Source organism: Sitodiplosis mosellana, unplaced genomic scaffold, assembly GCF_009176505.1.
Source record: "Sitodiplosis mosellana isolate CC-2019 unplaced genomic scaffold, AAFC_SMos_1.0 Smas_scaffold_42, whole genome shotgun sequence".
NCBI classification, from domain to species: Eukaryota; Metazoa; Arthropoda; class Insecta; order Diptera; family Cecidomyiidae; genus Sitodiplosis; species Sitodiplosis mosellana.
The window spans coordinates 599,842-613,439 of NW_022595284.1; the positions used below are offsets into that span (position 1 = coordinate 599,842).

General features: G+C 39.1%; 1 protein-coding gene across 1 annotated transcript in view; it reads right to left on the minus strand.

Annotated features, from left to right (window-relative positions):
* Positions 1 to 9,558: 9,558 nt before the first annotated feature.
* LOC129569730 (uncharacterized) overlaps positions 9,559 to 13,598 on the minus strand; it is a 23,458-nt gene continuing 19,418 nt past the window's right edge. Inside the window, exons 10-12 of the mRNA XM_055448868.1 lie at positions 12,260 to 12,802; positions 11,512 to 12,024; positions 9,559 to 11,362 (exon numbers count right to left, since the gene is read on the minus strand). Coding sequence (XP_055304843.1) covers positions 11,265 to 11,362; positions 11,512 to 12,024; positions 12,260 to 12,802 — 1,154 coding nt within the window. The 3' untranslated portion in view covers positions 9,559 to 11,264. The remainder of the gene's footprint in view (positions 11,363 to 11,511; positions 12,025 to 12,259; positions 12,803 to 13,598) is intronic.

Here is a 13,598-nt window from a genome sequence, read left to right on the forward strand (position 1 = left end):
GGATCAATTGCTTATTTCAACGAATTGTACTCAATGCAAGCGCATCTGTTTGTTCATTTTCGTTTGTCGAAAATCTCCACTTTCGGTTCTCTAATAAACGAAAAGTTGGAGTGAATTACTTTGAGGTGCACAAACAGATAGATAGATAGCTACACATTACACAATGTATCTATATACATATATATATATACATATATATATATATATATAAATAATATAAATACATTTGTGGTGCGGATTTGTTTACTTTCGTCTTATTCCGATCTCAATTTTCGCCATTGATATCGCACCATTTCATTTCGAACAAATCACTTCCACGGAAGAGCCATTGCTACCGCACCGAAATTGAATGGCTCAAACAACGCAGCTAGAGAGAGTATCCCATTCGATGTCTCGTACAATGTCTCAAATTGAACTGAATTCAACTGAACTGAACTGAATTGAATAGCCACAAATGCAAACACAACAATGGCCAAAAATTCCGTGATGTGATGTGATGTGCGAATAATTTAAAATGGACGATTTTCTGGTATCGCCTGCAGTGAAGTGTTGACCATTTATCTCATTCAATGAGGAATACTAAAAGTCGCAAGACATTAGCATACCGATGCTAACGCGTTTGGGCCGCATAAACGAAAAACGGGCACGACCACACTCACTTACTAACTCTCCCTCTCTATCTTTCTCTCTTTCTCTGCCCATTTGACGGCACACAACGAAGCAAAAGCACCGAAAAATAAAATAGATACCGATAGAACCGAGCGAGATAGAGAGAGGAATGGAATGAGGACCCGAAACATGATGCGAGATAGCAAACAACCCAAAAGCCTTTCTGAATCCTATTTGGGCCATGTGTTTCGTGTGTTTCTAGCATTCTGTTTTATCTGCTATAAATATTAACCAAAACTACTCAATAACATTGGGTTTATTTCCATTTCAGTTGCTTCATTATACATTTGGTATGGCCTGATTTAGTAAGTGTGTTGTTCTTGGCATTTTGCGGGAATTCGACACATTCGAACAATATTGGTTTCATTCTCAATCTTCCGCCGAGCCAACATTCGCTATGGGCGAACTGTGGGAAAATTTAGTCGGTGTGTGTATTTCTTTTTTTTTGTGCGGATTGTAAAGAGCAAACGAAGGAACGAACGACTACTTTCTGGTTCTTAGCTTGGTGATAGTGTCATTGTCAGCGTTTGAACAAGCAACCGGCCACTACCACTTTTACTCAATTCACACTCTCGACACTCGCTCCATGCGTTTCCGACACTCCATCGGTTTACAGCCATAAGAAAAACAAAACAAAATTCAACAAAGTTTGTGCATTTGTTCTTCGAAGGATTTTCAATCGCAATGAAACAAGACACAAAAAAACTCTTCTCTCTAGTCAACCGATAGAAACGAACGAGAGGGAAAATGGAGTACATAATGGCATCGAAGATAGTGAAACAAAAGGGCGCAACCAAACATTGAAACAACGGCTAACAAAAATAAAAGTTTGGTTGTGTTTCGAACGTGAATGTCGTATGCTTTTGCCAAGAAATTTCTCGGGCATTCGACAACGACGAAATGCGAACCGGAGGCAAGAGACAGAAAAAGAGAGAGAGGGGGAGAAAGCAAGAGAGAGAGAGAGAGGAAGGTCGAGCGGGGTGTAACACAATTGGATTGTGTATGTTTTCAATACTAAATAGAAAATTGTTGTTTGTATTCCGTGTGCGTCGTCATTCGAAGGAATTGTGGTGTAATATATTGAATTCGTTGTGATTTCATTATCGACAACACAAAAACTTGGACTTTTTTCCACATTGTAATGTTGTTGACGCATCTAGTTGATGATACGAATAACGGACCGACATCGAAAATAATTTAAACAGCAAGAGAAAGGGAGAATACATTCGGCAACAGTGGCAGCAGCAGCAGTATCAGTATCAGTAGCACTAGCAGCAGCAGCAGCAGTCGCAATACTAATAATAACAATAATAATTGCAACACTTTAGTTGAGACGGCACTTTGCGCTTTCTGGTGTATGTGTATGGCATACCAATGGCCAATGTGTGGCGAGTTAGAGTGCGATTCGAGTCCATAGTTTTCGATTTCGATTCAGGATAATGGTAAGTAATGTAAACACATGTGGAAATCTTGCATGCACGAAAACACGAACGACATTAACGTATACAATGAGGCCAATAACAAACACTTCTGCTGCTGATATGCATTATGCTGTGAGCGGGAGAGCCATAGAGGGGGAAAGAGATTAGGAAAAGGAGAGAAACAAAGAGTGAGCTGACTGAAAAGAAATATAGTGTCGATTACGATTTGTTAGTTTCATGCGTGGAAGGAATGAGTCCACAGTTACGTGGACGATCGACGATGCGAAAGGAAAAGGGGGAAATAAGAGAGAGAGAGTGAGTGAGTGAGCGAGATGGAAGAGCCAACTACAAAGGCGGCGGCTACACAATATCACCAACAACATCAATGTCAGTATCAATAGTATCAATAGCGCTGCGATAGCGATAAAACGAAAATTCGCACAAAATCTTCACACAAAACTCAGTCAACTGGAAATTTATCCGAATGTAAGAAAATCGTTCGGGGTTAAAGATTTATTATTTTTCTGTTTGAGCAATTTCATTCTATTTCTCTGATGATTTCAATCTCTTTTCGATCTCTTTGGCCTCACATAACGTCGATTGAACGCGCCTTGCACAACGCTTTTGCTTGTGCTACTACCATTAAGCGACATTACTTTCCTATGGCGAGCGCTTTTTCTTCCTTTTCTTCTACTTTTCTACTCACCATGGCTGCAGCCATTCTTTTCTCGGCTTCGCCTTTTGCTCTCGCAGTTCGCATTCTAAACCGTTATTTTTTTTTTGTGCACACACTTGTGCGGATGGATGGATGGATGATTTTTTCCTGCTATTTTTTCCTCGAGAAGTTGAACATGTATTAAAAGCAATAATATGGATTTCTGCAACGCATACAAACATGTGAACCATTAGATTAATACGCATAAAGCACTAGGCTTACAGTTATTCCGATTTCATTTCATTTCGATTCATTTTTGCTTCCTTTCGGCTGGATCATTTTGGGGGGCACCAGCCAAACCGAAACTGCTTCTACGGCGTTCTTCGACATTTTCGAGAACTGTTTGCATATAGATCTAGTTTTCTCGAGTTCATGCTGAATAGAGGCCCATAAATACGGCTTTCGCTTCCTCTATTCTCTATCATGCACACATGAATTATATTGGGCGATAGAATGAGTGGAAGGGGGCCTGGAGTACGAGAGAGAAAAAAACGGAATAGCATTCGCGAAATGGCAAACAACTTTTCATTTTCATGTGTTGAATTGGTGAATGCCAAATCTCATCGTGACACATTCGCATATTATGGAGGCAAAATCATCTAAACAGCAGTCGTTCACACATGTGGGCCCCAGCCGAATCCAGTTGACGTCGACATTCCCTTCACTTCTTCGTTTTCATTTCTCATGTTAAAGAAATGATGATGGAATGGAGACGAAAGAGACGAACGACGACGACGGCCGACTTCGGAGGATAGCGCTCAATTGCAGATTTTATTCTCGCTTTGTATTCATCAACATCCTACATAAACAACGGGCTATTCTTATGGGAAACGAAAAGAGATTCGCCGCATTTTACGTTCCATCGAAAAATTTCGTTTTTCGTCTATAAACTGCTCACTCCCTCTGATTTCAAATGCCGTGTACACTTGTCTGTGTGCACATTTTCAGTCCGTTGCTATCATATTTTTCGATAAGTAAATTCAAAATGGTGACCAAGGGAAAAAAAAACATAATGTTATTGAGATGAGTTACTATAACGAATACTAATGTCCAATAATATTCGGAATTCGTGTCCATTCGACGCTGTTTGCGTCTCTTTCTCTCTGCAACTCTCCATTTTGGCTCGATTGGATGATGGTCCTTAGGAACACACGAAACAAAACTGAATTAAAATGGGATGGTGACAAAAAGCATCGAACATCGAATAGAACAACAGCCGAAATGACCATAATATATAATACACAATGCTCATCTCCGTCACCAAAGCCCAAATATAAAACGGAATAACATACAACAGGGCAACAAAAAAGCATACATAGTCACAGCAACTATGCCGTTGTCAAAGGGACAGAACAAGAGAAAAACGAGACCAAAACGAAAATCCAAATCATACACTTAGAAAAGTCGAAATGTCATAAAAGTCACACAGATGTATTATGGCAATCGATTATTTACAGTACACAATGGCAACTATTTCTCCACGCTCCATTTTTATTTTTCTCTCTTTTCGCCCGCTTACGTATGCCGCTCGCTTTTTTTCCTTTCGATTTCAATTTTATTCGGTGCGATGTGGCTTTTTCTCGATTCCATTTTGTCACTTTCGCTATGTGTCCCATGGATGATTTGTCTCGTACGTGCGTGTATGATGTATGAATATGTGCTAGGGTGACCATTTTTGCGACCGCCCAATTCCGCTTGATGGGATTTTCCCAAATCGATTTGGCTATTTTACGAACAACTGCGGAGTTATTTTAACTTTTCCTAACTAAAAACCTATTAAAAATTGGCAGAAAATACTTGGTTAAATGGGAAATTTTTCTCGGAATTGAATGTTCACCTGAAAGTTATTCCAACCAAAACCAATTGGGGAATTAATATAATTTTTCCATCTTTTTCCGTAGAATTCTTCGTTCTTCTTTTCGCAAAAGTAAGTTTGATTTACTTGCTTGCAAGAGCTGTTAAAATGCGCCAGCCGATTAGAATTCAGTGCCACTCTTCGACCGAATAAGTGTAATGGGAGAGCGGGTGGCCCTCAAAAAACACATTCACTCACTCACTCTCTTTCTCTCTCTGTATCCGTGTGTTGCTCTGTAGAGAATGATGTTGATGGCACAATGGCACAAACATCAGTAGTATAAATAGGCAACCGACTACTTGAGCGGAACGGAGAAAGTGGCGCAACATAAAGTTGAATGTGTACGACGATGGAATGGTGTGGTGTATGTGTGGTGGGTGCATTTTGGGATCGTCGACGACTATTTTTCGGGTTAACTCAATTATGTAATACATATGCGCACTGACGATTATAATCCGATGGGAAAAATAAATATTATAACAAATTAAATCAAAATTCACAATTTTGTGATTTGCCACCAAATGTAATAAATGCGGTGATAATGATATTTTTGTTACAAGATTTGTCATAACTTTGTGTTACGCGCACGAAACAACAAAGTGGCCTTCTGGTTCATCGGCTGATTTTTTCTACTTCTTTTTTTTCCTGCTGAGCTTCGATTTTGTCTTCGAAGAATGACGATGCGTGCGATTACTTGGATTTGGACTAAGGCCATCTCATGTGTGCTTGTTTTCGTCGAATGTTCGGTGTAATGCTCATCAAAATTGTTACAACCCAAACATAACAACATCACATTCATCCCTTATTATGAGGAACCGTTGTAATGCGTAAGCGAAACAAAAACCAAAAAACGAAATCCAAATGAAAGAAAATACGAAATCAAATGTGTTTGTATGTGTGCGTGTGCGTGTGTGATATGGTGAAAGAGAACAACATAGATCTTATTTTGATGCGTGCGGTGTAGCCAAAAACGGGGATGTCAAAAAGTATACATACTAAAGAAAGTCAGACGGTAGCAGCGACGGCATCAACAGCAATCACAACCACAGTCGCCCAGTTTGGCATAGAATAACACAGCAGCGCAACATTACACAAATGAATTGCGAGAGAGATAGTACCATATTATGCCGTTTTTCTTTCCCCCAAGCAGCGCCGACAGTGGGAGGAACGAGGAACGTGTGTATTGTTATTTGGAATGGAAGATGTGTTCGATTCGTTTCAATGTTCAATAATAACCGACACACACACACAAAACGAGTTAGAGTGAGAGCGAGAGAGGAGCGCATACGATCACGAATAACGGAAACTGATATAATTAGATTCTGCTGTAGGAAACTGCCACGGATATTGAAATGAGTTCGTTTGTTTAGTTGTCGCCGTTTCGACATCGTCAATTTTGTCGTCATCACCATCATCATATCTCTTTTCGATGTCTTTTCTTTTGATTCTCGCCTTCCGAAAACAAAAACAATTGCAAACTATTTTTAGTATAACGAGATATTGACGCGTTGTTGTGTGCGCGCATCGTCAAAATAATTCTGAATGGAATATCAAAGGGAAAAAGTTGAAAACAAAAACAGCGCAGCGAAAGAGAATAAAAAAACACACACAAACGATGATGATGATGATGATGATGATGATGAAAGAGAAGAAGAATAAGAAGAAGGAGAAGCATGGAAATCTAGCGTAACAAAATCAACGAACGAAAGAGAAAATGATACGAACGATGAAGTGAGCACACTGAACAGCCAGTAAAAGAAGCATTAAATCCAATGAATTCGTCAAGGCAAACAATAACAAATGTAATTATGATAAAATATTACGGGCGCTCTTCACCAAGATTTGCCATAAATTGTGAAATTCAGTGCTTTTTCCATTCGCTTCCCCGAACTAGGGCTGTAAAGGATGGGTTATAGTTGACGAAAATAACGATGTCGGCGGTAGCGGTGGAGCAAGCGGACTTGAATGGCTTCATTCAAACATCAGAGAGACCCAATGCCGCGCTCTTATTCTTTTGAAAACAAATTAAGTTCAAGGAAAATACAATGTGATGAAAATGGAAGAAAAATTGCTTAAAATAAAAATTAAAAATTGAAGAAACATCTGAGAGCACAGAACATGGCTTGTGAAGCGGCGATGCTTTGCGTGTCATTCATTTCGTGCTGTTTTATTCAATTAAGTTCCATCTGTGCTTCATTGCTTTGCCCCGCTTGCATGGGAAGTTGAAACAACAAAGACGACAAAGGGCCGCTCGCGCGGAAGATCTTCTGCTCTTTTTCTTTCTCTCTCTCTCTCTCTCTCTCTATCTCTTTCTCTCGTTCAGTCGCATCTTGAGCATCCAGCATGACGGGATGACGATGTTAATAGAGAACATAAAGTACTTTGTAAAAATTTGCAGCGAACCACTTGAAATGGAGTGGCACATCGTGTCGACATTGAAATATAGCTGAAATGACAGAAATAAGCTTGTTCTCGCTTTATTGTCCACATTTTTGCTTGTCGCTTCCATCAAACAACCAACGAGCGAGCCCAAATGCAAACCGCTCTATGGCCTGAATTTAGAGAGGAAAAAAAGCGTACAGACATAAAATTCAAGTTCACACACAAAAAGCCGCACCCAAGCGAACGAGAGAGTGAGCGAGCAAGCAAGCGAGTGAGTGAACACAACAGATGAGGGCACACCACGCACAAAACAACAACAGCCAACAACTGATGCGAACCAGTCAAACCAATATTTGCTGTACGCATCTTTTATCTTTTCATCTAAACTTGTCTTTCTATCGCTTTTATCTTTTTGACGTAGCGTTGTTCTGTTTGATTCGCTTGCTCTCTGGTTTGCCCGCTTCACGTGCGTTTTTTTTTTCATCGATTTGCCTTCCAACCAAAATGCTTCTTCGCACCAATGTCAAATATTATGACATACAATGATTACTCGTTGCTCGGGTCAAAAGGGATTTGATGTTGTACTTCTGTTTCGTTCGTTGGATTCAATCAAATTCGGGTGGTGGTTTGAGTAAGAGTGAGTGGGAGTCAGAGCAAAGGCAAGAGCAAAAAGTGAGTGTGTTTCAAATTATAGCGTTTTATTCGATTTGAATTAATATTAGCGGTGTACGATGCTCAAGTACGAATGTCTCTCTTTCTCACACCACCATTTGTTGTCAGATCAACTTCAGCACATACCACATTATAGCATACCAATATATGCCTATATCAGTTCAGTTGTTATGGGTCTCACTCCAACAACAACAACATCAGTAGCAGTAGCAGCAGTAGTAGCTCATGCTCAACAGCAAATGGGTATGATGGTAAATGCGAATAGCAAAAATGTCACTTTGATGCTGCTCATAGAGTCATGAAGCTAATACGCATCGGAAAACACATCTAAATGTAAATCTAAACACCTTCAATTAAGGTTTTTATTGCCCAGAACACACAAACCTATCCAGAGATAACAGAGACGCTAACGCTCCATCAACCGAGCAATCTGTGCGCGTCGTTCTACAATAAAAAAAGTATATAGAGCGGGGGAAGCACAAACACATCGCATGGCACTTGTGAAAGAGAGAAATATACACCGAAAATGTAGTCGACAATGTCGATCAAGTGTGTTTTTCTATCGTGGTACTATCTCAACTCTAGAAGGCTAAACATTTTTGGTGTTTGATATTGCGGTCAAATATCTCCGTAGGTTATTTCGATCGTGTTCCATTGTTTCGTACTATGGCTGAATGTTGTTGTAGCTAGAGTGTGGAATTTCGTTTCGTTTCTCAATTTCAGTTCATGGCTTGTTGTCATTTCAGGGGGTGTACGTATCTCTATTTTTTAAGCGTTCTCTACAGTTCAACGTGGTTGACACGGCATACACACCATTTTATGAGTGCGAAAATCGATTCGAAATGTGTGCTTAAGTAGCGGTACATTAATAGGTTTATGTTTTCAAAACTCATCGAAGCACCATATATACGCCTTAAGTGGGATTATTATTAATATGTTTCGTGTTTGCATGCGAATCGGCTTCGTTGAGACGAGCCCCGACAGCATGCCGATGCGAATTCCATGGAAATAAAATGTCATTCTCTCGCTCTCTGTCTCTGTGCGTCTCCGAACATGCAAAGCATATAGGAAAGTTTTCAACAAAGAAAAATGAACTTTTCCAACTAACTTCTTCCTTTTTCCGTTCATATTTTTTGTTTTGCTCACTTTTCACTTGTCCCCTTTTACAAAACCACTTTCGTCAGAAAATGTCTTGTTTTGTTGTGTCACATTATTATGGAAAGCATCGTTTGTGCAGTGCATACAACACTAAGTGCTTTGTCTTTTCATCCATGAAATTTGAAGTTAATGTTAAAGCAAATACTATGGCTGCGCCAAAATCTAAATCAACTCCATCGAAACGGTTGGTAAAACTTTTCCTTTTTTGCAACCTCTTCGCTTCTTTGCACACCCATGGAAGAAAGCTCAATGCAACGCTGTTGAGCTTTCGTTTTGGCAATTCAATGACTTTTCACCAGATTCCGGTGGTTTCGACTGCAACTGAGCGTCGCTTTGTTTACATTCCATTTTTGTGGTTTTAAATCAGCACCCATTTTTGTACACAAATGGTATTCATAACTAATTGAATGGCAAATAATGGAGTTTCGCGGTTAAATGATTTGTCAATGGCAAATAAAACTGCGACTGTGCAGCATGTTGGTTTGGAAATTCTTGGCGACATATTTTAAATTTATAATCTCTACACCAATAATCCACACCAATTCCTTAGCAAACACGTACACGCCATTCGCATGCCAAGTTGGCAGTGGTAGAAAAAACGAGGGAATAAAACCTCAATGAAATGTGGTACTGAAGAAAAGCTAAACTGTGAAGAGAGAAAAAGAAACTACACGAAATCTTTCTCATTTTCAGATGGATTTTATTCATATTTCTAAAGAAATTGGCTTTTAACGTTCATTTGTTTGATCCCGCTAATACAATAAATAGAGTTTTTATTCTGTTCTTTTTATGTTTCTCTTTCTTTTCATCATGTACACAAATGTTGAATTGCTATTGTTATGTTCAATACAAGTTTTCTCTTGCTTATTTTTCTCTAATATGATGCTCAACGTTTTCAATGAGCTATTTATGATGCTTGAATATTTTATACGTTTGGGTTGAAAGCTTCAATGGGTGTTTCGGGAATGTAGAACACACATGTACACAAAGACAGTTAATTATTCGTGAAAAAATGATGGTTTCATATTATGTTCATTTTCCGCTTGGATTTTCTTCTTTCGTCGCTTTCAATCCGCGTATTGAGTGCATGTCGCATCTTAGTTTCGATGTGTACGCATGCTAAAAAATAATCCCAAATTTTATTTACCACATATCAAGAGAAAAATCGCGTTTTCAGTCTCACATATTTTATCCACGAGATGATGTTGATGCTGGTGGGTGATGGTGAAAACCAAAGAGAGAAAGTGTATTTTTTTTGTTTCATGTTTCACAAAACCCCGTTCAACATACGAGTTCGAATCGAAAAACCGATTCAGGTCAAATTCAAAGCTTTTTTAAATACCTACTCAATCGAATAATAATTACGCTACACAAAATTCTTCTACTGAATTACCCTTATCTTGTCGCATGCAATACGCATTGCATTGCATTGTATTTGGAATGTATATGAATAGGTGAGTATATGTGTGGGTGATGTGTTCGGTTTTCTCGCACATATTGCATAAATTATAGAAATTACTTTTAAAATTAGCTGCACAAATTTTGATTCACTTAATTGGATTGTAATGATTGCCAAAAGTTTCTGAAAAATGATATTAAATCGATTCCAATTCAATTGGAATGGTTCTGGTTGTAATTGTCATTGCTTTCATAACAATAATAATTGCTTTTACTAAAACTTTACAATTTTCAATTGCTGTTTGGAAAATAGTGAACTAATGGAGAAGGAGAGAGAGATTGAAAATAGCGCGAGAATGGATGAATATGAAACCGGATTCACAGATGCATGTTTTACCGTCGTCAATACCGAATACAATACCGACTGGATACGAAATTCAAGCCCATGCTTTTCGCACATATTCAATTTTCAGTTTGCATACTCAGTTAATTATTGTATGTGTTTGTGTATGCCTGCCTGTCTGCCTGCGATCGATAGACAAATCGGAGACGGATAGAGCGGTAGCGGTTCAGTGTGGTTGATGGTTTTTGTGAGATTATAATCAGATTGTAAAACAAAATATCAAGTTCAAAGACTGTATTCGTGTGACTGTGGCTGTAGCTGTGCCTATGCTTGTTATTCACTGTGTATAACTATGGTGTTTACCGTTTGTTGAATGCACGTATTGGCATTCGTAGTTCGCCTTTTTTTCGCTTCGTTTACCGTTCACAATTCGTTTAACCACCGCAAAAGTTTTTCTGCTTCAAACTAATTTTTCGTACGATGTTTTTGCTGCGGATTACTACTACTGCTCGACTATGAGTCTCGTTTGCTTCGAGGACGGGTGAGTGCTCAAGAGACGAAAGGGAGAGACGGACAGAGAGGCGGAGGAAGTTTGGGTATGTTAGAGAGAGAAAAAGGGAGAATGGAAGAGAGTTTTATGATGCACATATTTTAACAGTTGCTCGTATTAAACGATGTCGAACTTGAGGCAAACATTGTTGAATCCTCCATTGATTTCCATTTTGATTTGCTGCTACTGCTGCTGGCACCTGTTGAACGCGAACATACATCGTTCCGGAGGCAAGACGATAGGATAAAATAGGAGAAGAACCGTTTATGCAATGAACAAATTTTGTAGTCATTATCTGTGAGAATTTACAACAAATTACAAATGATTGAGTGTCGTGTCGTCGTTTACCTGATGCTTCGGTGCTTTCAACAAGTGCGTTCAAACTGCTTGTTGGCGCGATGCGATGTGGAAATCGTGGTGAACCCTTTACACGTTCTCTCAAAGTTGGCTGGTTTAGAATCGATGCACGACGACCTAATGGTAAATAAAAATTCACTTTTGGCTCGTGCTCCGTGTCAACGTAAATATTTTTGCGCGATGTGTTTGTCGAATCGGATTCGGTGCTTATGATAAATGGTGGTGGCGGCGGTAAGTTTATGCTTCGCTCACGAAACGGTGGATCGTATGTAATTGACGAGCACCTTGTGTTGATGGCATTTCCGCTGCGTGCAATTGACATTTTACGCAACGGATACATACCGGCCCGATCAATGGCATTGCATGATGATGCTGATGATGCTGCTGGCACGATATTGGAAAAAAGACCCATATGCACCTTGAGTGCGGCTGCAATGCCGGACGAACCTCCTGCAATTGAGGATGTTGAAGCTTTGCGACTTGGTGGTTTTGAACCAAAAAAACCTACACAAATGGGAAAAATTTTGCTCTAATCAAACTCTACCGTTTTCTACTTGCCAATTTGTCAGGGTGCATGTGTTTGTTTTGATTTGGTGACGATGCAATTTAAATTGAACCAGAGGCAATCACAAGTCTAAATATCTCCGATATCTTGAGAGGTTTTTTCACAGTATATTCAGTGATTGCGTTGGCATGGTAACAATTTCGGTACCATGCTCTACCTACAATAACTACTTACCGATGATGCGATCGATGAGACCCTTTCGCGCATCGGCCGTTGCCTGCTGATGTGTTAAACGCAAATGTAATAAATCAATGGCTGGCAAACGTGCAACACAAGATTCGTCCTCGAGTTGCGGCTGTGAACTGAATGTTACCGACTTTCGCATCATGTTATTGCCCATGTCAGCCGATGGCCAACTGGCACGTGGAATCACAGGTGGTAGAACCGACAGAAGCAACAGCGGTAGACCACCACCGATGCTTGGTGCACGCTGTTGTCTTGACGTGGATGATTTTTCATTTTCCTCATTTACCACAGCCAATTCGTGTTTAATGAGTCGTGGTATCGATAGGTCAGACGATGATGTTGACGACGGCGTTTCGAGTAACTTTTCCAATTTTCCAATTTCAATATCCAGCGCTGCCAACTCCTTTTTATACACACGATTTTGCACCTCGACACGATACTGAAGCTCACGCTTGTCGTCGATCATAAAGCGACGTGTATTGCATTCCATTTTTAATCCCATACTATGAATAACCGGATCGTTTATGACACCTAATCACAATGAAGAGTGAAAATAATCGCATTTTATTGGCGAAATGAATACCGGTACGCATCGTTTCCACAGACAAATATTGGGGTTGAACAACAATAGTATTTATGTACAAGATGGTACATTTACAATGCTCGGCCGAAAGCCGATTGTCTACACATATTGCTGATGCATCACAACAGAGATTCGTGTTGCGTATCTCCAAGAAAACCCCCAGAAGAATATTTATGTGGTATTGTCAAGTTCATTGGGGCGTTATGAGTTACGCACATTAGCTCTTGAAGATGGTATTAAGAAAATTGCAGATTGTGTTTTTTTTAAATACCTAGAAATCGGGTTAGCACACACCCACATAAAACGTTCCGACGAATGGCCTCTTAGCAATCTTAATAATTTTCTGCCACTCAAGCATGTGTGCGATTGGAACACTTACTTAGAAAAGCTTAATTCAATAGTTCTCAACTAAAAATGATGCGCATAATAAGCAATCACCAGAGCGTTAAGCACACATGGCGACGAGCATTTACATTTCCATTTGAAAATCGAGCAAAATCGGTTATAGTTTTACATTTTCGATATGTTATTAATATGTTAATAACCAAAATATCGGAAAATTTCTAATAACTCAAACATAACATATTATTAGATTAATAAGATTCTACGATATTATTAACATATTATCTTATTATTAATAAGATCGCCATTTTATTAAAAAGTTTATAAGATCCATCTTATTATTAATAAGATAATCTTATTAAAATATTAATAAGAAAATCGGATTTTATTAACCAATTTTTT